The sequence below is a fragment of the Xiphophorus maculatus genome, chromosome 22, assembly GCF_002775205.1.
Source record: "Xiphophorus maculatus strain JP 163 A chromosome 22, X_maculatus-5.0-male, whole genome shotgun sequence".
Classification (NCBI taxonomy): Eukaryota; Metazoa; Chordata; class Actinopteri; order Cyprinodontiformes; family Poeciliidae; genus Xiphophorus; species Xiphophorus maculatus.
The window spans coordinates 18,263,330-18,284,176 of record NC_036464.1 but is presented as its reverse complement, the minus strand read 5'-3'; the positions used below and the strand labels follow the sequence as shown (position 1 = coordinate 18,284,176).

Genomic DNA, 20,847 nt, shown 5'->3' with positions numbered 1-20,847 from the left:
AACAATTAAAATGCATACAATAAACGTGACTAAGATTTTTCTGCCTTAGATCAATTACATAAGTAAATACAAAACAATAAAAATACTACTTGATTACTTTCAATAGTAAAACAGTGTTTTAATCCAATAACTTAATGTTTTCAAAATGAACTACCTCTATATATTGCCCTCAATACCTACTGAGGTCAAAAAGTGTCACAATCCAAAAAACAAACAAACATTTTGTTAAAGAAATACTTGTATATGTGATATTTTAAATTATGAAGAAAGAATATAGAATTACTTAAATGTTCAATAACTTTTTAAATACACAAATACGATCATATTCAATACATTTGAATATGTGTTTAGATGTGGCTTGACAGTCAAATTAAAAGGTACCTTTTGACTATTACAACCTTCAAGCAAGTTTTAATGATTTTCAATAACCCCACATCTCTGTATTAAAAACGTGTTTATTGACCGGATGTCATTTTCTAATCTTAAATGTCTTGTCGTCATTGGCTGTAAAAAGACTTCTTTTTGTAACAGAACTAACGGCATGAAAACATTCGCCAGTATGTAATTAATCTATGTAATGCGATTCACTTAGTGAATTAAGTTTCTGAAATAATCTGTATTTACTTAATTGAAAGAGATTTCCAGAAGCCTCACATTTTCACAAAAATTGCACAATACATATTTATTTTTTACCAAAAAGAGGTTTTATATATGATCATGCAACTGACGGGAAAGAAATCTACAAAAACATTTACTCGCAGCTTAAAAATGATAGTTCATGGATTACATTGACTCAGAACATATATTACTATATATCAAGTCTCACAAAACCCTAAATTATGAACTGTCCAAAGAGTCATTCCCAGTCAACAGGCTTTAAGTTTACAATCGTCCCTTTTTATCCAGAATTTCTGCTGGCTGAAATGAGTGATCATCTTTCTGAGGAGGAGTGGTGAACACATTCAAATAAACCTTGTGGAGTGGAACAGCAGGGATAGCACAGCTGGGGCTTCAAGAAGTCTGCAACTTTTGTCCAGTGGTGCGATCCCCCTGACTGCTTGAAGCTTGATGCGTCAATCTGCCAGTGAACCAAAATAAAGAAAACAAAAACGTTATTGTGAACGTAAAATAAAGAATTTTACATGAAGCAGGTACCGAACAAAATTAAAACTCAAACTTTACAATGACAATGAGCTTGTGGCTTATCCATGATGCACTTTGTTTTTATTCAGGCAGAGAGGTTTTCATAAAGCTCAACTTTCTGTTGCTTACTGCATGCGCCATCCTTATCTCTAGTGATACTGACAAATACAAAAAAAAAGAAATTTGTGATTAAGATATGCTTTGAGAAATAAAGTAAAGAGCAGAGTTGACGTGCTCTCACCAGACACTGGTTAACAAACAGAGTCACTTCCTCTCCTATATTTGTTACTGCAAGAACTATGCAGGTTTAATGAACTTGCAAAAACTGAAAGAACTCCTCACAGGTACTTTTAATAAAACTGACAAATACATTAAAAGTACTCTTACTTTTGACAAAGAGTACGCTTTGACAAAAGTACTTTAAGTACTTTTAAGAGTACTTGAATGTACTCTTACTTTTAATGTAACGGTACATTAAATAGCAAGGGGTAGTTAATACAACACCCCTTGTTGTTTGCACTGGGTTTAAAGGGAAAGCGAGGTTTTACCCCAGAAAACTCCCAAAGCCCGGTGGTTTGGTGCAGCCATTCATCCAGCGGCCCGTCGTGTTTTTGAGTTAAAAATGTTTAAAGTTGACAGGAAATTTGAAAATATCACTTGATAATTATGTGTTATTGAAAGATTGGAAGATTAATACCTGAACGCCAACTATAAAGTCTTAAAAAAACGCAAACATTTTAAGAAGACCTAAATAAATAAGCAATGCTTAGCCTGGTGGGGGCAAGAGTAAAGCCTAGGTTGCCCGTCAGGCTCATAATACACGGGGGGAACCCTGGAAAGTCTTCAACATCACAGAGACAGGATGTGATCCCAGTTTTGTTCAGTGTTTTCATAATTCAAGGAATCATTTTTAAAGAGATGACCTTGTGGAGCTAACCCTCTCATTCCTTTCTTTGTAATGATGGTCAAACAATTGATAAAAGTTAATTAAGTTTTTTATGTTTTCTCCTTGGAACTGACTGTCTTTACAGCTGATCACTGGACCTACCAGATTCCTGGAGCAGTTCGATCTCTATTGCCTCTGATAGCATTCCTCTTTCTTCTAATCGTTCCAGGAGTGACTTTAAAACTTGTTTCTGTCTCCTTTCTCGATCCTTTGCATTTCTGAGCTGTCGCTCCAGCTCCTCGATCCGTGCTTGAGCGTCAGATAGCTTTTTTTTTACTTGAGCAGGATCCAGAGCATAGTGATGATCCTACAGAAGGAAAGATTTGTTGACTAAAGAAACACTTTTGCCATAAATTGCTGTGAACTGTTTATGTTTTAAGAAAGAAACTGTTTTAAAACTCTGAATCATTTTGGTTAACACTTCACATTTATGTTCTACTCTGCAAATTTTTTGCAGATATGCAAAAATGTTTGTAGATTTAAAGTAAAAAAAAAAGTCTGAAAGCTTTTGTATGACACTTTACTTACAGAGACTGCAGGCTTTGGAGGTTCTGAACATTTGGGAGCAGGGATGGGATCCTTGATTGGTTCCAACGCACGCCTTGATGTCTTCGTTGACCTGGCTTTAATGGGCCTCTTCAGAATTGAAAACAGAGATATATTGGTGAGAAATAGTATTTATTTAAAATTAGGTGGCATATTTGTAAAAAATATTTATGTACTAACCCTCTTTAGATGATTTGGAAAAGATGCAAAAACAGAAGGGATAACACCTTCCCTCAATCGTACAGTTTGACCGGTTCTGTCAAAATCAGCTTGCATAAAGTGATCACTACAGAGGACGGTTTTATTAGATGGCTTGAAGTCCAGTCTTCTGAATGCTAAGATCCAGGCTTTTCTGAGCCCAGGATCTTTGGGGAACCTTTAAAATCAACAAAGTCACGACAGACTTACTTCTAATTAGACCAATAATTCGGTGAGTGTGCATAAAGTTAACAATTTGAAAGTATGTTTTGCTTGGTAACAAAAATCAAAGCATACCGATAATGTTTTTGATAGTTTAAATTACATTTAAAGCGGCAGATAATATTGAAACACAACAAACGTCAACTCACTGGTGAAAAGTTATCCCTCGATGTTTACTTAGAATGGTTCGTCTGTTTTTACAGCCATAAGCTGAGCAGGACACCGGCATTTCTGGATGTGGTCACGTTTACAATAAAAGCTGCTCTAGTCGTCTGCTGCCAACGTTGACCTACCTAAGATGGCGGACACGAAGACGTACGTCTGAACATTAGCAAATACGGTATCTACCCGTATTTATATACGGCCAGGCAATTTTTGTAGCACAGTAGAAGTACAGTTGTATTGCTGCGATAATTAAAAAGTGAAGAAAATTTACTTATTATAAGTAAATACGGCAAACTCTCCGTAAAGCGACAGGACAACAATCCTCACCGCCTCAATGGCGTCTGAAGACCCCCCGGCCTCTAGAGGGCGCGGTGGTGTCACGGGAAGTGCCATGTTTGCGGAAGCTAAGCTGTAGCAGCTAACCTGACAGTTTGTCATCTTTATCCGTGAATGTTGTGCTGAGCTGTCGTTTAAGATCCAAAAATGAATTTGCCGAAAGGACCAGATTCTCTGTGCTTCGATAAAGATGTTTTTATGAAGGTGAGAGTTTGGTAAAACTCGCGTTATTTCAGAGCGCTATGGTTAGCACCTGCCAAGCAGTTTAACATCAAACAGGACAAATGTCGATATTTGATGTTAACTGTTGATGTTTAAAGATTTATTTTTGATACTGTGTCCAAAAATGTGTACACATGCATTCGCCTGCGGTTTTCATGTCCAGCATCTGGTTTATCACAACCAATATGTCTTAAGTAAAGGACTAAATATTTATATTCTCAGGATCTCTTCTATTTACTTTGCCTTCCAGAAGTAGCTACACCGCTTTAACTTTTAACACCTCGTCACTGAATTTTATTTGATAGTTTTAAACACAGTTGTGGAACATTGTTTACAACTATGCACTATGCTCATTATGAATTTATAAAAGCTAAGCTGAATCTAATGGAGAATCCGAGGCATAATCTGAAAATGTATGTATTTTCCATGCAATTTAGCGAAGACGCTACAGACACACCCCAAAAGACTTGCAGTTGTTATTACAGTAAAGTTTGGCTCCACAATTGACTGAAGGGGACTGAAGACAAATGGATGTCACACAATTTGTAAAAGAAAAGCTTGTATCCATTTCTTTCTGACTCACAAGTATGTTCTACCTACTTATAGTGTATTATATAAAATCCCACTGAAAATTTTAGATTTTTGTATGAACAAAAGAAAACTTAGTTATTTTTATGATTATCTCTGTGTGTTAGAACTGCCACTCACATTTTCTGCTGTTGCCTCCAGGACGATTTTGACGTCGACCAATTTGTGGCCGAGTGTCGAAAGCAGGTCCAGCTGGAGGAGATGAGAGAAGACCTGGAGATGTACTACAAACTGCTGAAAACAGCCATGGTGGAGCTCATCAACAAAGATTATGCAGATTTTGTCAACCTCTCTACTAACCTGGTGAGTTGTTTTCACTACATGTCCAGCGTTCGACTGGCAGATGGAAAGAGATCGGTAGGTCAGGGCAGTTTATATGAATACATGCGTGGCAACCACTGCTAATGATAACACAAAAAGTTACATTTAGGTGACACAGCAACAGATCAAGGATCTTTTCAGTGCATTGATTCGCATTTGTGTTCGCATTTTGTTTCTTGTTGTTTATTTTTCTTGTTATCGTGCTTTTAATCAAATTTTCTTCCTTCAGAAAATTTTACTTGTCTTCTGTATGGCTGCAATGAAACATTTAAATCTAATGTGAGAACACAAACTTGGCTACCATAGAAAATTTCCACATAGATTCTACCTTATATATATGGTGGAATCAATGTGTTTTTTTTAATCCACAAGTTTAAAAAAACTCACTGAATTTAATTTAATATTGCAGTAAAGACTTTAAGTTGATTGATTTTTGTTTTCTTTGCAAAAATACACACAAAAAAATAGAGTTAGAGTAAAAAGCATGACCTCATGTGGAATATATTGCTCATTTTGAACCAATAAAACAATCACAGTAAATAATACAGATTGTTTTCATGCCTAAACGTGGCCATTAGGAAACGTTTAAACTCATTTGCATTTATTTTCAAAGAAGGGGATGAAACTTTATTTGGACCTCTCTTATCAATGTACAAAGGGAATTTAACTTTCACAACCTGCTATATTTCTCAAAGATTTAAACAAAACCTTCTACTAGAGTTTTTTTTACTTCCTATTTTCCTCAGCTCTGCATTTGACAGACCGTATTTGTCATAACTCATAGTTTGTTTACATCAAAAATAATTGTAATACATAATATGTCATTCAGCTATCACTTAATAGCAAGCGCTTATGTAAAGTGAATCCATTCATCTGTCATTGGGTGTCCACATGCCAGAATGATTGAATCAAGATCAATTGTCTTGGATGTCTGCAATGATTTCGGGGATCCAGCAGATGTCGCTATTGAGCAATAAACGGTCAGTTTCCGTGTCGATATCAGAATGTAAGAAACGCTCAGTGAAACATCATCTGCCCATCACTCACATTGTCCAAGCGTGTCCGAATGAACACAGGCCTCATCTGTACCCCTCAACTGTGATAAAAAAATCTATATTTACCAGTAAAATGTTAAATTCACTGTGTTCTCAAAAACTTCCTACAGCATTGAGGCATTATGAATCTTTATCAGACTAACTTATGCTCGTCAGAAGCAATTAAGTTTGGATACGAATTCTACACCTTGAAATTAATGGGTATTTCTGTGTACAAGGCAATAAACTCACCTCACATAGATTTTAGGTAGTATTATATGTGTTTCAAAGTAGATATTTATTATTGTGAGTATTATTTCTCATCTCAGGTGGGAATGGACAAAGCCCTCAATCAGCTTTCGGTGCCACTGGGACAGTTACGAGAGGAGGTTATGGTATAAAACCCTAAAAAATAAAAATCATGATAAGCTTTGATCTTTTCTTTGCTCTGTGTGCTTTAGCCAATTCAAAATATGTTTGTTTTTTTTTTTTTCTGGCAGAGTCTGCGTTCCTGTGTGAGTGAAGTGATACAGGCCATTGATAACCAGCTGTCCAAACAAGAAGACCTGCAGAAAAAAAAGGTTTGGATCTTTTTCCTAATATCTGATCTTTATCTGTAATGTAATACAGTCATCTGCTCTCTGCGGCAAACTGGGCGAATTCACTTAGAAAAAAAATGTAAAGACACTGATATTCTCTGTGGATTCTACTTCTCTACTGTTAGATAATAAAGTGGAATGTCTCCACTTTGTGAAATGATGCGTCTTTGTTATTGCCCCTCAGGTGTGCGTACTGAGGCTGATTCAGGTGGTTCGCTCGGTGGAGAAGATTGAGAAGATTCTCCACTCGCAGAGCTCGAAGGACTCCAGTTCTCTGGAAATCAGCAGGTGAGAAACAGAACAGACTCTCCATTTGAGCTTTTGTAGATTGATGAACAAAGGATGGTTCACACTTTACAAACAGCAGACGCCCTATAAAATTATAAAAAGCTTCTATTACAGTAATTATATTGATTCAGTATTAATTTCCTACTGACTTTGCGGAAGGCAAACAAGTGTTGGAGGTTAATATTTGCTCAGCTTGGTTATATGTTTATGTCCCCATGAGTGATCGCGTGTCTGTGTGTGTGAACAGCCCTTTGTTGGCGGGCCAGATCCTGGAGCGGATTGCAACAGAATTCAACCAGCTTCAGTTTCACGCTGTGCAAAGCAAAGGCATGCCCCTGCTCGACAAAGTCAGACCTGTAAGTGTCGAACGGTTAACCACAGAGACAATTGATAAATCAATAGCTTCTCTCCTACTTGATCAAATGACTTGATTCTCTTTTTGTCTGTCCCGATTACCTGGAAAAGCCTTCATGTGTCTGTGTTGTGCTTTTCACTGAAGTTATATAATAAGAAGAAGCAGTGGCAGCATCTGTTTTTGATGCAGTTTGTTGTGTTCTGGCAGCGCATTGCGGGGATCACCTCCATGCTGCAGCAGTCCCTGGAGGGTCTGTTGATCGAGGGTCTGCAGACATCCAATGTGGACATGGTACGCCACTGCCTGAGGACGTACGCCACCATAGACAAAACCCGAGACGCAGAAGCTTTGGTGGGACAAGTGCTGGTCAAACCATACATGGACCAGGTACAAATCTTTGACAGTTTTTTGCTAGTTTTTTTTGTTTGTTTGTTTTGTTTTGGGGGGGCGGGAGAAGACTTCAGATGTGGTTTAGTAAAATTTTAGCTCCCTCCTTCTTAACTTGGCCGTACGATTAATACATGTGATTTTAGTTGAATGTATCACATAGACAGAACTTTTTAGAAATTCCTGCTGCTCCTTAATGTTGCTGTAGGCCCCTAAGCAGCCTCCCTGACCTGTTTCATTCACATCCCTTATCAGTTTTGCAGAAACACTCATCTTTCTGGTGATACAGCGGTTTCACCATGTTTTATGTATTTGGTGATGACGACGTACTAGAACAACTGAACTTTATACGGGGTTGTGCACACTGATGAAACATATTTGTTCAGACATTCATCTCTGTTTTTTCAGTTGTTTTGTACAGGTTTTACGTCTTGTTAAAGTTGGAAACAGTTCTGAATTTACTTTTCTTTGTTTAATATTTGGGGGAAGCTTAACAGGTGTTAAACTTGCTGTGTTGATTTTTAATCCACTACTAGACTAAACCTGACCTTAGCTCAATCTTACATTGTACATGGGAGCAGGCTGCATGATGCAAATGAAAAAGAAAGGTTTTAGCAAAATCCTGATTATTTTGCCTGTAAGTGCTAAAGATCGTGTGTCTTCTTCTCTTACCAGGTTATAGTAGAAGAAGTTGTGAAGTCCAGTCCAAGCGGTCTTCAGCTGATGTTCTCCAGACTGTTGGACTTTGTTCCTCACCACTGCAGACTGCTTCGAGAGGTGACTGGAGGAGCTATATCCAGGTATTATTAAAATTAGAGAAAATTAGACATGAAGCCATTCTTTTTGTATTTTTTAAATACAAAATTAGGTTAGTTAGTTGGCACTACTTGCTGTGCATCTTCTATTTAATTTTTTTTTTTTAAATGTTAAAAACCCCACATCCTCTTAATAATAACAACAACTTGGTAAACCAGTGAAAACAGCTTTCGTTTGGCCTTTTTCCTCCTCAGTGACAAGGCTGATACGGTGCCAGGTTATGATTTTCTGGTGAACTCTGTGTGGCCGGAGATGATCAGAGGAGTAGAGGAAAGGTTGGCTTACATCTTCAACCCTGGAAACCCTGAGATATTCTACGAGGTACGCAAATATTTCTGGCATGTTGATCAAAACGCTTTATAGCAGATGTTTGCCGTATTCTATGAACTTCAAGATTTGATCTGTACTTCTTCTCCCGTGTTTTAGCGCTACAGCGTTAGCATGGACTTCGTCCGGCGTTTCGAGCAGCAGTGCAGTTCTCAGGCCAGTGTGAAGAGACTGAGAGTTCATCCGTCGTATACCAGTTTCAACAACAAATGGAACCTGCCTGTCTACTTCCAGCTTCGGTAAATATGCCCCTACTTTGTTTAACGCTTTATTAACCCTGGAGATCTGTTACTGAACACACACCACACTCGCACACCTAGAGTTGGGCTGTAAATCCAGGCTTTGTACGGCGCAGAGTGACAATAAACTCACTCACTTTCAAACAAAGCTTTAAAAAAATGTGCGTTTTGCCTAAAATGAGTTATTAACATCCTGAAAGTGAATGTCAGACGGTAAGGAAGCAAACATTTTAGGCTCTCTGTGCAAATGCTGTGCTATAAAAGGAGAAATGTTTTGCTGTAGCACTTTTTCATCTCCTTAAAACACAAATAAATCGTCACCTGAAATGTAATATCTTGAAGATGTGTATAGAAGTAACTTGGTCTTGTATTATTTAACCCATTGAGTGAATCAGATCAGTGAATAAGCTTCAGTCCACCTCCTCCAGTTACATTGAGAACAAACATCTCCAAATTACTTTTCAGGCTCCCAAGTCCTTGATCACAAGAACAATGGAAATTCCTGGTTTCCCCTGATTTTGACAAGAAATTCAGTGAGAGTGTCTATGAGGTTTTAGTTTTCTCCAAATGTGCTGTCATGTAAAAATAGATAAACATTTGCACTCTAATCTCAACGGCATTTCATAATATAGGGATTTCATGTCAGTTGATATCAATATTTTTTGGATTAGCTTTTGTTTTAAATACACCACACTTTTCTAAAAGTTGTAAAACCACGTGTCATTTTCATTTCCCTTCAGAAGTATTGACTATTTTATGTTGATGTGTCACATAAATCCTAATAAAACCACAAAATTTGTCGTTGTAACATGATCAAATGAGGAAAAGTGACATGATGGAATATTTAAACCTCAAAAGTTTGTTCTTTTTACTTTGTTGTATTGATCCCAAAAGCTAGGAATACTTATTAGATTAATTTTTAAAAAAAAGTGAAATTATGGATTTCAGGGATTTCTATTCAATTCTTACTAAACCGATAATAATTTTTGAGGGGATTACATTTTGCAGAGAGGAGTGCATCTGAAAGTCAGAGTTTGGGTTGAAGTAAAAATTCTGCTAAGTGTGTAATTTGTTAAATTGACGTTTCTTTGCCTTTCAGGGCTCAGAGAAACAGATTGCGATTAAAATAACAGCCTGTCAGCGTTCTCTGTCGATAAAGACAACTTGGCAGGCGCTCACGACACGAACAAAACCCGCTTTTACCGGAATCTGGGAAATGACTTACGGCTGATAGTTTCGCAGAGACGAGTGACTCAAAACAAAATGTCAATTGAGAATGTGTGTCAGCACATTACTGAACGTTGCTCACTGCTATGACGGTAGACCTTGGAAGAATGGCTGCTGGTGAGGTTGGGGAAAAAGTACAGAAGTCCTCCAGTCCCCCTCCCACCCACAGAAACACACTATAAAACTCACAACATGCAGGTTCATCTCTGCACGTCAGAGCAAAGATCAGGCCGCCTGTCCACATTTCACAACCCAAACCCTCCACGGCTAAGCTTTTCCGGGAAGGCAAAAGTTTCCACGGACGTGTTGTTGAGTGTTTTTGAATCCGTGCTGGCGCAAACGTTGAGCTCATACCATTTTGTCCTTCCGTACTTTGAATATTTTCCTCCATTTTTCAGGTACAAAGAGATTGCCGGGCGCCTGGAGAACACCATAGGAGACGGATTAGAAGCAGCACCAGGTGGGGAGTTTATGCCTAAACATTAAACGTCGGTGTTTGCCGCACACGTTTCCCACAATGCCCCTGTGTTTCTGCTCCTTTCCAGCTGGCGGTTTGTTCCACCTGCAAGTGTCTGAGGTGTTATGGTCCTGCTTGGTTAGGTGCTGGTCGGACAAGGTCTACCTGTCACCTCTTGCTCATCGTTTCTGGAAGCTGACTCTGCAGCTGTACTCGCGATATGCCAAGTTTCTGGATGAGGTAAAGCCAAATGTGGAAATGAAGGAGGAGCAAGAAGAGCAACCCTGTCCAGGCTTTACCTAACTGAGTCAATCCACACAGGCGTTGACTAAAAACCCGGCCTTCGAGGCTCCGAAGGAGCCGACCAGACCCCTGCCGAGCTCGGCCTCTTCCACGTCCAGCCGAACGTCCCTGGACGAAGGCGGCAGCGAGGGCGGCGGCCCGGCAGCTCTGTCCACCAAACAGCTGGTTTTCATTGCAGCTGACATTCAGAAGCTACAGGAGAAGGTGTGTGCGCACACGGTCTGAAGACGGAACAATACAGAAGGGTCACAGAGATGTTTCCGTCATTACACAATGTGGTGCATCTCTGGTTGTGGTGTTTGCTTTTCCTTTGTTGGTATTCCAATCTATTTTGTTAACATTACAACCCCAAACGTCAGTGTAGTTTTTTATTTTCTATATCTTCTTTCTTTTAGATCCCAGAGTTGTCAGAGATGGTCAGACAGCGATTGGATGCTATCGGGATCAAAAACTTTGCAGTTGTAGAAGGTAAGCTGGCCTTACAAGGCACACTGGGAGCAGTTTTTTATTTTCTTGTTAAAATATGACAGAAAGTTAAAAAACAATCAGAATTCTTTGACATTTTTTTTTCACTGTTCTTTTTATATTTCTTTAACATTGAGCAGTTATGAAAAACTTAGGATGTTTACACTCCTTGAATGTAATTAAACATCCACTTAAATAATATTCAGCTAAACTCAAAAATACTTCATTAATCCCAAGTGAAAAAATAAAATGACTACTTATTGTTTTCTTCAGTTCTGGGTCAGTTTGCCCAGCTTTTACCTTTTTATCCCAAGCCACATCCTTTTCATGTGTAGAAGTAAACAAATTCATACCCATGTAATTAACTATTATGTTTTTATGCACATGAATTATGGAGATGATCAGAAAAATCCTCAAATTTCACATGTTTTGCTTCTCATTTTTGTGAACATTTTAAGTTGCGCTGTTTCCAGTTTATTCTTTTATAAAAAGAGAGATCAAATACATTTTTAATTGACCTCCTGGTAGATACTATTTATTAGATACATGAGCAAAAACTAACAAAGGTTACTTATCAAAGCTTATACGAAATGACTTGCAGAATGTGGGAAAAAAAATTTAATCACATAAGTATGCATGGGTCACATCTTAAATAGCACACAGTCATAGAAAAACATTACATTTCTCAAGAAATGTTAAAAATGCTCCCTTTCAAAACTGAAAAATTAGAAAAAACAAAAACGCGGAAAATACAACTAAATAAAACAGGCAAGGAGCTGATGATGACGTTCTATAAATTTTATGTCGCCGCTTCCTGGATTTTTACAAGCGTTCTGTCTGACAGATGCCCTCGCAGACTCCAGGGTTCGCCTGTCCAGCAGCATTCCGTCTCTGAACACCAGGATGACGCAGCATCTGACCGAACGCTCCTGCCGCTTCCTGAAGAGCGCCTCTGAGGTCCCACGACTCTACCGCAGGACCAATAAAGTAGGTGGATCTTTCCCTCCCCCGCATATTGTCAGCTCACACTTGTAATCTCTTAGAATATTTTGCCTGTTTGTTCCTGATGACTGTTTCCGTGTGAAGGACCTACCAGTACGAGCATCGGCATACATGGACAACGCTTTACAGCCATTACACCAGCTGCTAGCAGACTCCACTGGGCTGGTCAACCCCCTAACGGCACAGGAATGGCTCCGAGTTACACTGTCTGACTGCACACAGAAGTAAGTCTCAAATATACATTCATGAAACTAAAATAACCCAAAGAGGTTGTGATGCTACTAGAAAGAATGTCCTGTGCACTGAATTTAGTCCTTTGGTTAAAACGCTTCTCTTTTTCAGGTACTACGAGACCATCTCAGAAGTGCTGAGCTCAGTGAAAAAGATGGAAGACAGTCTGAAGCGTTTAAAGCAAGCCAGAAAAGGTGCAAGCGCTGCTGTAACAACAGGAACCAACGGTGGGCCGACGGACGACAGCAAGATCCGTCTTCAGCTGGCCTTGGATGTGGAGTATCTGGGCGAACAAGTACGTGTCGCTTTAATACACAAATGGACACAATCAAAGCTCAAAGCGCCTAGTAAAGAAGCAGGTGTTGTAGCTTATGTGTCATTTCTCTATTTGCTTTTGTCTCAGATTCAGAAAATGGGCCTCCGGCCCAGTGACATCTCCATGTTCTCCACCCTAATGGAGCTTGTGAAAGAAGCCCGGGACCTCGCCGAACAGAACCAGTAGAACATCCGCTCTGAAGGCAACGGGGATTTCTCTGCACACCTTCAGATTTTTCGAAGAAATGAAAGTTTTGTCCGCGACGACATGAGGAAGAACAAGAACTGACTTTATGAAATCATCGTCCAAATCACTGAGCCCTCACAGTGCAACAAACGACTGGGCTACATGTGTACCAGGGTTGGTATGTTACTCTGGGATCATTTGCTACTGTGTAGTGTATCCTCGCTGTAAAAACTGCTACATTGATCACCTCTTGGGTTTGAATGTTTCTAAAAGATCCGAATTTTATTTTTAAAGGGTAAACTCAGTAACAGCATGTTTATTTAATTTTTTAAACGCCTTACAGATAAAAATAGTGTTAATGTGGAATATGTACAGATTCAAACTAAGGGTGCAGAATCCAAATTAATAATTTGGGAATAAAGAAAAAGGCTTTATATCATCTGTGTTTTTATGCACAGATGATTCGGTAGCTACATATGATCCTGTTGTTTAATTTTATTGTGTTTTTTTTTTCTAGCAATCTATTAAAAAGGGCGACTCTGGGAACAATTGTTTTGTCTCATTTAACGAAGCGATAAGATTAGGTTAATTTTCAGGACCATGCAAACTTTTTTTCAGCCCTTTTACCGAAATGGTCAAGAAAATATTTTGATTTTTTGTTTTTTTTTAAGATTCAGTAAGAGTTTTTCTGGTAATTTGGTCATGCTTTGGATCATAATTCCAGATCCAGTTGTTTTCAGTTTTCTGGCAGAAACCGCAAAATATTTGTTAAAAAAAAAAATCTACATTTTAAGGTGTTCATGAGGCGATGCACCCAATCAAATCCTCCATTGCAACTGAAAGAGAATCAAGCCCACAGCATCATACATCCTCTACAGTGCTTAACAGTGGGAATGGAGCATTTTTACACCAGAGTATTTTACAGAAAAGCTCAATTTTGTCTCAGCTGATCAAATCATTTCCATTTAAATGGTAGGAGTAGAAAATGCCTAACATCGTACCTAACTGTCCGATGTCTCATTTTGAAACTGCTTTTGTTTTTCTTACTCTTTTATCACTGCATAGTTGGGAAAATTTAACTTGGGTCCTTTGGTAGGAAGTTGAGATGAGCATCTAAACTCTTGTTGCCATTTCTTGACTTTCCTGAATGGCATTTTCTGTCATATTTCCCATTTCATAAAACAGCCACACATAACCCATTCCTCTGGAATGTTTTATTTATACAATCGTAGGCAAACAAAAGTAAACCCTTAATTACAATATTATAAGACGTTATTCATTTCAAATAGACTACTTTACCAAGCCTACTGAAAAGTTTTGTAGAGAACATCATGAAAGTAAATATTACAAAAAAAAAAAAGATGGGAAGTTTAAAACTAGTTGACTGTAAAGAAGTCTATCCATAAATACTAAAATGAGACCTCCAGTGATTCCAGTAACTTTCTGTGTGCTGACCTTGAGTAGCCATAACACTGTTTAATACTAAAAGAGATAAAACTGTAGCTTCATTTCTTGTCTATGCCGTCTGGTCATTTCTTTCAGACGCAGCAGCACTTTGATGGTCTGGTCATTTGTTCAGTATCAAGCAGCTTTAGAGGGTAGGGTTGGAGATCTTTCCCAGCAGCAGGATCGATTCGTAATGCTCCTCTATAATGGAGAAAAAGAACGGTCTGTTGATGGACAGCCTCAAAGCGACGCCTGCTTCTGTAGTCCTGGCCTGAGGTTCTGCTGCTTCCCCTGACATCTCAAACATCACGTTGTTCATGGCCTGACAGAAAAAAAAACACAAAGCTGTTAATGACACAATCTGTTGAGTGTTTTTTTTTTACATGACCACAAGAAGATCAGTTCATCTGGTTTACCTTGTCTATGGAGAAAGGGCTGGTGTTGCTGAGCCGGGTGAACTCGGCCTGGGAGCCCAAGAGCGTGAGCCCAAGAGGGCGATTCATGGTGGTCAGTAGGTCATGGATGTCAATCAGAGAAGACAGGGAGAACTTAGGGAGGGACAGCTCCAACAAACTGAGAACCAAAAAGGAGAAAAATAGAAATTTCTAAAACCAAAATGGGAATCTTCTTATTCTTTCTCTATCGTCCAGAAAACCTTTTCTGTTTGACACAATGAGGCTAGTACAACTGTATGATGGCAGTAAACATGTTATAATGAAATCCAAAGTTGGGAATACAATGAATGCCCAAGTTCAATTTCCAATATGGCTGCTACCCATACAAAAAAGTTACTTATAATGTTAGAAACTATTTATTTGTGTTTGTGATGGTTGGTTTGTCATTAAACAAAGAAACGGAATAACCTCAGTTTATATATTTAGTGTTTAAATGCATAAAGTGGGAAGAAATAATTATCTTTCTATATAGTAGCTAGCCACAACTAAAACGACCTGTACATGTATAGTGTCTATAGTGGGTTATCATTGGTTACATGACAAGTTCCTGCAACCTGAGCCACCATTCCTCCTATACTAGAAAGTCCCATTTATTTTAGACTTGGTACAAATCTTCTAACTTCTGTACTCAGAAGTTTGAAGATTTTTGTTATTCCTAATACAACAAGAAAGTCGCCTGAAATCAAAATTCCACCTGAGAACGTCAGATGTTGTCAAGCAGCATTTGATTTGATATATCATATGACTGCCATGCATAAAACTTTGCAAAACTATTTAAGAGTGCTTCTGGCAGTTTGTTTTTTTCTTAAACCAGTGGCAGACAATGTTGTACAGCCTCTGTTTTTGAACATGGTTCCTTTAGTGCTTGAATCCATGAAAGAGAAACAAATATTGCTATGTTGCATCTTGTGTGAAAATACCACAACAACTAACAAATTCACCAGATTTTCCAAAGTTTAGCTAGAGTACGCTCAGTTCATGTGAACCCGAGACAAATATCTTCACAGCCTGTGGTTGAACAGCACAGTGGTATGCTGATCTCTGGCTGAATTGGACACAAACTCTCAGTTGTGTTAATTGTGAGTGTATACCTGAAACTTTCAGTATGCTCTTCATGTTTACATGACAAACTGCACAATTACATGTCGTCATTACATTGGCGTTGTCATTGGAAATGGAAAGGACTGGTTAAAATAGAATATTTCTTTACATTTATATTCCAAATGTCACAAACTGCTGATGTGTGTGACAAAAATATTTTCAGTCTGTCCGATTGACTCTGAAGGTATTAATTAATAACTCTCTGTACAAAAACCTTCTCTCACCCTTCCTGGAGCTTCTTGTGCCAGACACCCATCAGGTTGGCGAGCAGTTTGTCCTCTATATGACCGAGGGTTGTTCCTTCGTGAGGTAGAATGAGCAACATGTGGCTCTGTTTACTGAGAGACAGCTTCACAACAGTGCACCTATTCACCTTCAATAAAACAAACATCAGAGGAGTCAAAATCTATTCTTATCTGATGTGCTATTGGGACATCAATGTAAGGACCAAAAAAAAAAAATAGAAGAAAGCTTTACCTTGTCATTCAGGTAGTGGTAGTGATAAGTGCGTGTCATTGTTGAAGTCGTTACTTTTGTTGTCTCGTCCACATGAAACTCCTCCATGGAGACCTTATCTGGTTGGAAAGCTGTCATCCAGTTGCCTAAACAGACACAAGCAGAGAGCAAAGTCAGGTTTGATTCTTCAGTTGTTCCTGTGATTGATTTGGAAAGCCAGAGCTCATGCCTTTGAAGCTGAAGGATGAGATGAAGAGAAATTTGTTGCTTGGGTTCAGGTCTTTGAAGACGTTCGTCACTTTCCCGTCCGACGTTTTCTCCACAAAGCTGTTCACCAGTGTTTCCGTCTCCTCATGCTTCGAGAAGTCCACGCCTCGGATAAACGATTTGTCTGAGAAGTCTTGTGTTCCCTGAATAAAGTCTCTAGATAGCTGAGCGTCGCTCCGTGCAAAGGCCCAGACCTGAGTGGTGATTTCATCTCTAGACCCATCGTCCACCAGAGAGTTAATGTCTTGTAGTGTACTGAGGATCTTATGTCCGTCTACTAAAGATACACAGTCCTCTCTGTCGGTACCGCTACTGAGGCCTAGAAACTCCTAGAACAAAAACAAAATATTGATTATGAGCAAAGGATGGCCAGGGCAGTAAGTTATGCTTTCCAAAAACGAAATTAAAGTAGAGCTCAAAAACTACCAAAAAAAAAAGCAAATCGAAGGCATGCACCTGAAAAGAGCGTGCCGTCTTCTTAGACGCTCCGAGGTAGAAGGCAACAAGTGAGCCAAAAGTGTTGACTGGAGAGAAGAGGGTGTTGTTCTGTTTTTTGCTGAGGGCATGGTACATCCTCAGACCCAGAGGATTCAGCAGGCCAGCCAGGACTGCAGTCCTCTCTGTCATGTTCTGCTTCTGTGGATCCAGACTTGACCGGTCCCTGCTGTCAGGGGTCAAAACTTCGACATCAAGGGCCTCCACGGCGACGGTTTCGAGAGGCTTCACGGCGGAGCCTTGCAGAGTCTCACAGCTGACATTGTCAACAGCAAAAAGGTGGAAGGGGTGAATGTAGACGCGGTTGGTTTGGCTACCGGAGATCCAGCAACACACCAGGGCCGCTAGAAGAAGTGGTTGTAGCTTCTGCATTTTATCTTTTGTTGCTAAGATGATTTTCTCTCTGTGGGTAAACAAAGATACATTATTCAGTATTACAAGTAACTTAGTGTTTTATTTCATGAGCCACTGTCTCTGCCCCTCAGAACATTGGGGTTTGAAGTTATCTCTGACAATTACAGGATCATGAAAACAGCTTTCATCACTAATCTGGTTGCATCTGGTTTTGGTTCTCTGAAAGGTCAGCTGGCAAGAGTGGCTCACTGATTGCAGGCAGAGATAATACACACACACACACACACACCCCCACACACATCCCCAGACTTTCTGTGCTTGAGCTTTCAGACTGTCTGCAGTGTTCTCAAACTCATTTATAGCTACAGTAATGAATGTGATGTACATTTTCAGACAGCTAACCTTCCCAGCGTGTTCTCCACTTCTCACCCTTTGACTATAAGAGATCTGTGGTTAAAAGACAAAAAGCTAAAATACACATCCCAACTTTGTAGGTGCGTGAAGTTGACAGTAGGGTTCAGGATGATCGTCCAAAAGCCCTAATCTCAACTTTGTTAAAATGTGTTGAATGACTTTAAAATCTGCATCCACGTCAGGCAGACAACCATTTTAAAACACCCCTACAGTTCTTACAAAAAAAAGAGTGGTAAACGATCCAGCCAGAGTAATGCCAGAATGTTGTTGATAGCTGTGAAAAGTGGGTGAATTCTCTGCAACCTGCTGAGAAAGATTAGTGGGGATGTACAATTTTGAGCCTGTATGTAAAATTTTGAGAGGATTGGGTAAAATCCACTGTAGATTCAACAAATCAATCGTGAGCTTAAAGGAGCAAAGTTAATAAGACATTCATGCTAACTTCTAATGGCAAATGTTTTTAGTAAATCAGTAAATGTTCCAGCTGTCCAGCAACAAATTTGAATGTGTGGACTGATGGACTCATGTGGGATTTAAGCAAACATATGGCCTGTTATGCAGCACAGACCCCGGCCTTGGTTTCTGATCAATACAACTGGCGACTAAATGTTTGTTTATTATTGAGAAAACTACTGAGCTGCAATGACTTCTGTCAAAATTAATGACAGATAATCTTTATCGCCTGTCTTAAAGGCGACAGAAATTCTTCTTTAATAGAAAACAGACTGCAGAACTTGAGCAATTCTTTAAAATGTGGCTCTCAGTGTTTATTTTGAACTGCACCATCAAATGAAACTCGGTTACCAAGTTGACATTTGTAAATACAAAGATTTTCCATAATTTTTCAGCTTTCTAATGTGCTTCTTTAGTTAATCTCAAAAAGACAAAACTGACTCTTACCTTGTGTGTCCGCAGTGACTGAGTGAGGTTCAGAATGAGGATCCCAGACCTCTGCTCCTTTACTTAAGTCCAGCTGGTCAGCAGCAGTGATTACTCATTAACCAAAGATAAACTGAGTCAGGGGCTTTACTGTCATGAGTCACAGTTCGCCTTGTACTGGTGAACAACTGCCATAGATTAATGGTTTGTTTTGACATAAAGGGGAAATAGAGGAAGGAGGTAAAGAAAAGCTTAACTTCCATAAAAGTACACTAGGAAGTTTAAGAACCTCTGAACTTGTGTGTATTTTTTTTCTTTCTAATATTGTCTGATTGAAAAATTGGCATATAGTGGGAATGTTCATTTCCAGAAAGATTGTGGTAATTTTCCTCAGCATAGGGGTCAAGCAAACAATGAGTCTACAAGTCACATTAACGTCAAAGTGTTGACCAAACAATGACCAAAAGTGAAAACAAACCAGATTTCCTTAAACATGACCATGTTTTTTTCCAATATGAAAAATAATGATTGAGGTTGTGATGAATCAATGTTTCTTTTCTGGTAGGTGTTATTCTCATCAGTGCTTTTTAAAATGGTTAATGTTTTGGACTGGCTGCATTATACTTCATATTCTTATGAAACATTATAGCTTCAGCCTGTGTAATATACTTGTAGTTAATACAGATACATTTAGGACAATAAAGTTTCCAAGGAAGATATTATTGCAACATACAAACATTGTAGAAGCAGATAACTGTTTTACCTTTTTGCAAAAGTCCTGGGAAGAAAGCTAATAGTAGTCATGTGTCCCTCTTTGAGCTTTGTTACACAAAGTTAAGCTAGATTGTGCTATTGGAGACATCATCACCAGTGTTGGGTGGAAAACCTGCACCTGATTCAACAAGGCCAGTTTTATTTCCTCATAAAGAAGTGAAACATCATCCTGTCTGCTGTTTTACAGCTCTTCTTTAATCTCCTGTAAATATCCTGACTGTTATAATGAGCACAGGTACCACAAAAAGAAATCGATTAAGAAAAAAATTAAGAATTGTTTGATTGTCTTTTTACTTCCTCTGAAACTGACAGCAAGGTGTCGAAGTTTTATTAATGAATTAAGTGCTTGGGTGACATATTACTGCTGAATTTTTCTAGTTTGCCTTCATTTTGATTTGCGGTTTAGCTTATTTTATCACAGCCTGGATCATCTCTAAAAAACTGATAAGATAACCTCATTGTCCTAAGTAGCTTTGTGAAATGGTTATGTTATATTTATTTACTTACACTGAAATTTGTAGAACCTTGACAAGTGTAATTAATAGATCTTAAAGAATAGAAATGAAAACAGTTGATCTTAAGGATTTAAAATAGCAACTAAACAATTAAAGTAAAGGTATTTCCCAGGCAAAAGCGTTAAAACTGTTAAAATCATGGAATAAAATAAAATTATTTTTAAAATATTGCCAACTTTTAAATTCTGATAGTAATTTGGATGGCGTGAACCTTACTGGACATATCTCTTAAATTTGCACTGCATGCACTTTCGAATCCAATTGTGTTGCATTCTGGGAGAACCCAAGATTATCCCTTTTTTATGCCCATTTTATGCCTTTATATTCAGTTTGCTCCTAGTTCTAGAGAAATACTTTTTTTGTTTCAAAATAAGTTACATTTGAACTGACATGTAAAGACTCTGAAATCTTTAAACCACAAATGAACTGTAATTAATCTTATTTTGTATTTAGTTTTACTAAACACGCCTCTGTCTGACTGCTCCCAGACCTGTAACATCAAGAAGTCACTTAAATAGAACCTCCCTGACATGATGAAGTAACAAAAGATCTGAAAAAGCGACACATCATGTTCCAGCTTAGAGACACTCAAGTGCAGATGAAAACATTGTACATCAATTAATGCATCTATTAATCTAAGATTAAAGATTAACAGATCTAGCACAGCTATTTCTAAAGAGTGTTCCAATGTTTTTCTTCACATTTCATCACATTGTAGTTCCAATGAACTACAATGAATGATTGATAACTCAAACCACACGTCACAAGAAAA

General features: G+C 38.5%; 3 protein-coding genes across 6 annotated transcripts; 1 reads left to right on the top strand and 2 right to left on the bottom strand.

The window, feature by feature from the left end:
• Window positions 1-412: 412 nt before the first annotated feature.
• Window positions 413-4,541, bottom strand: LOC102228855 (THAP domain-containing protein 6-like). 4 transcript variants are annotated; one of them, XM_023327740.1, is made up of 6 exons: window positions 4,487-4,541; window positions 3,205-3,348; window positions 2,816-3,011; window positions 2,618-2,725; window positions 2,192-2,396; window positions 413-1,078 (listed from the first exon to the last, which is right to left on the bottom strand). In XM_023327740.1, the coding sequence occupies exons 2-6, from the start codon at window positions 3,282-3,284 to the stop codon at window positions 1,074-1,076; spliced, it is 594 nt and encodes a 197-aa protein (XP_023183508.1). In that variant the 5' UTR covers window positions 3,285-3,348; window positions 4,487-4,541; the 3' UTR covers window positions 413-1,073. The 4 variants fall into 4 exon arrangements, with proteins under 4 accessions (XP_023183508.1, XP_005812225.1, XP_023183507.1 ...); XM_005812168.3 differs by lacking the exon at window positions 4,487-4,541 and adding an exon at window positions 3,492-3,592; XM_023327739.1 differs by lacking the exon at window positions 4,487-4,541 and adding an exon at window positions 3,548-3,575.
• On the top strand, window positions 3,606-14,166 carry cog2 (component of oligomeric golgi complex 2). Its single transcript, XM_005812169.3, has 18 exons — window positions 3,606-3,760; window positions 4,508-4,669; window positions 6,051-6,116; window positions 6,222-6,302; window positions 6,505-6,608; window positions 6,856-6,964; window positions 7,171-7,350; window positions 8,026-8,150; window positions 8,361-8,487; window positions 8,593-8,732; window positions 10,358-10,419; window positions 10,505-10,656; window positions 10,738-10,923; window positions 11,115-11,187; window positions 12,029-12,171; window positions 12,271-12,410; window positions 12,529-12,712; window positions 12,821-14,166. Exons 1-18 carry the CDS (start codon window positions 3,704-3,706, stop codon window positions 12,917-12,919), a joined length of 2,190 nt encoding a protein of 729 aa, XP_005812226.1. The 5' UTR covers window positions 3,606-3,703; the 3' UTR covers window positions 12,920-14,166.
• A 189-nt stretch (window positions 14,167-14,355) lies between these two features.
• agt (angiotensinogen) lies at window positions 14,356-18,897 on the bottom strand. Its single transcript, XM_005812170.2, has 7 exons — window positions 18,808-18,897; window positions 17,101-17,542; window positions 16,607-16,973; window positions 16,399-16,523; window positions 16,146-16,294; window positions 14,782-14,938; window positions 14,356-14,687 (listed from the first exon to the last, which is right to left on the bottom strand). Exons 2-7 carry the CDS (start codon window positions 17,509-17,511, stop codon window positions 14,511-14,513), a joined length of 1,386 nt encoding a protein of 461 aa, XP_005812227.1. The 5' UTR covers window positions 17,512-17,542; window positions 18,808-18,897; the 3' UTR covers window positions 14,356-14,510.
• Between the last annotated feature and the right edge of the window lie 1,950 nt (window positions 18,898-20,847).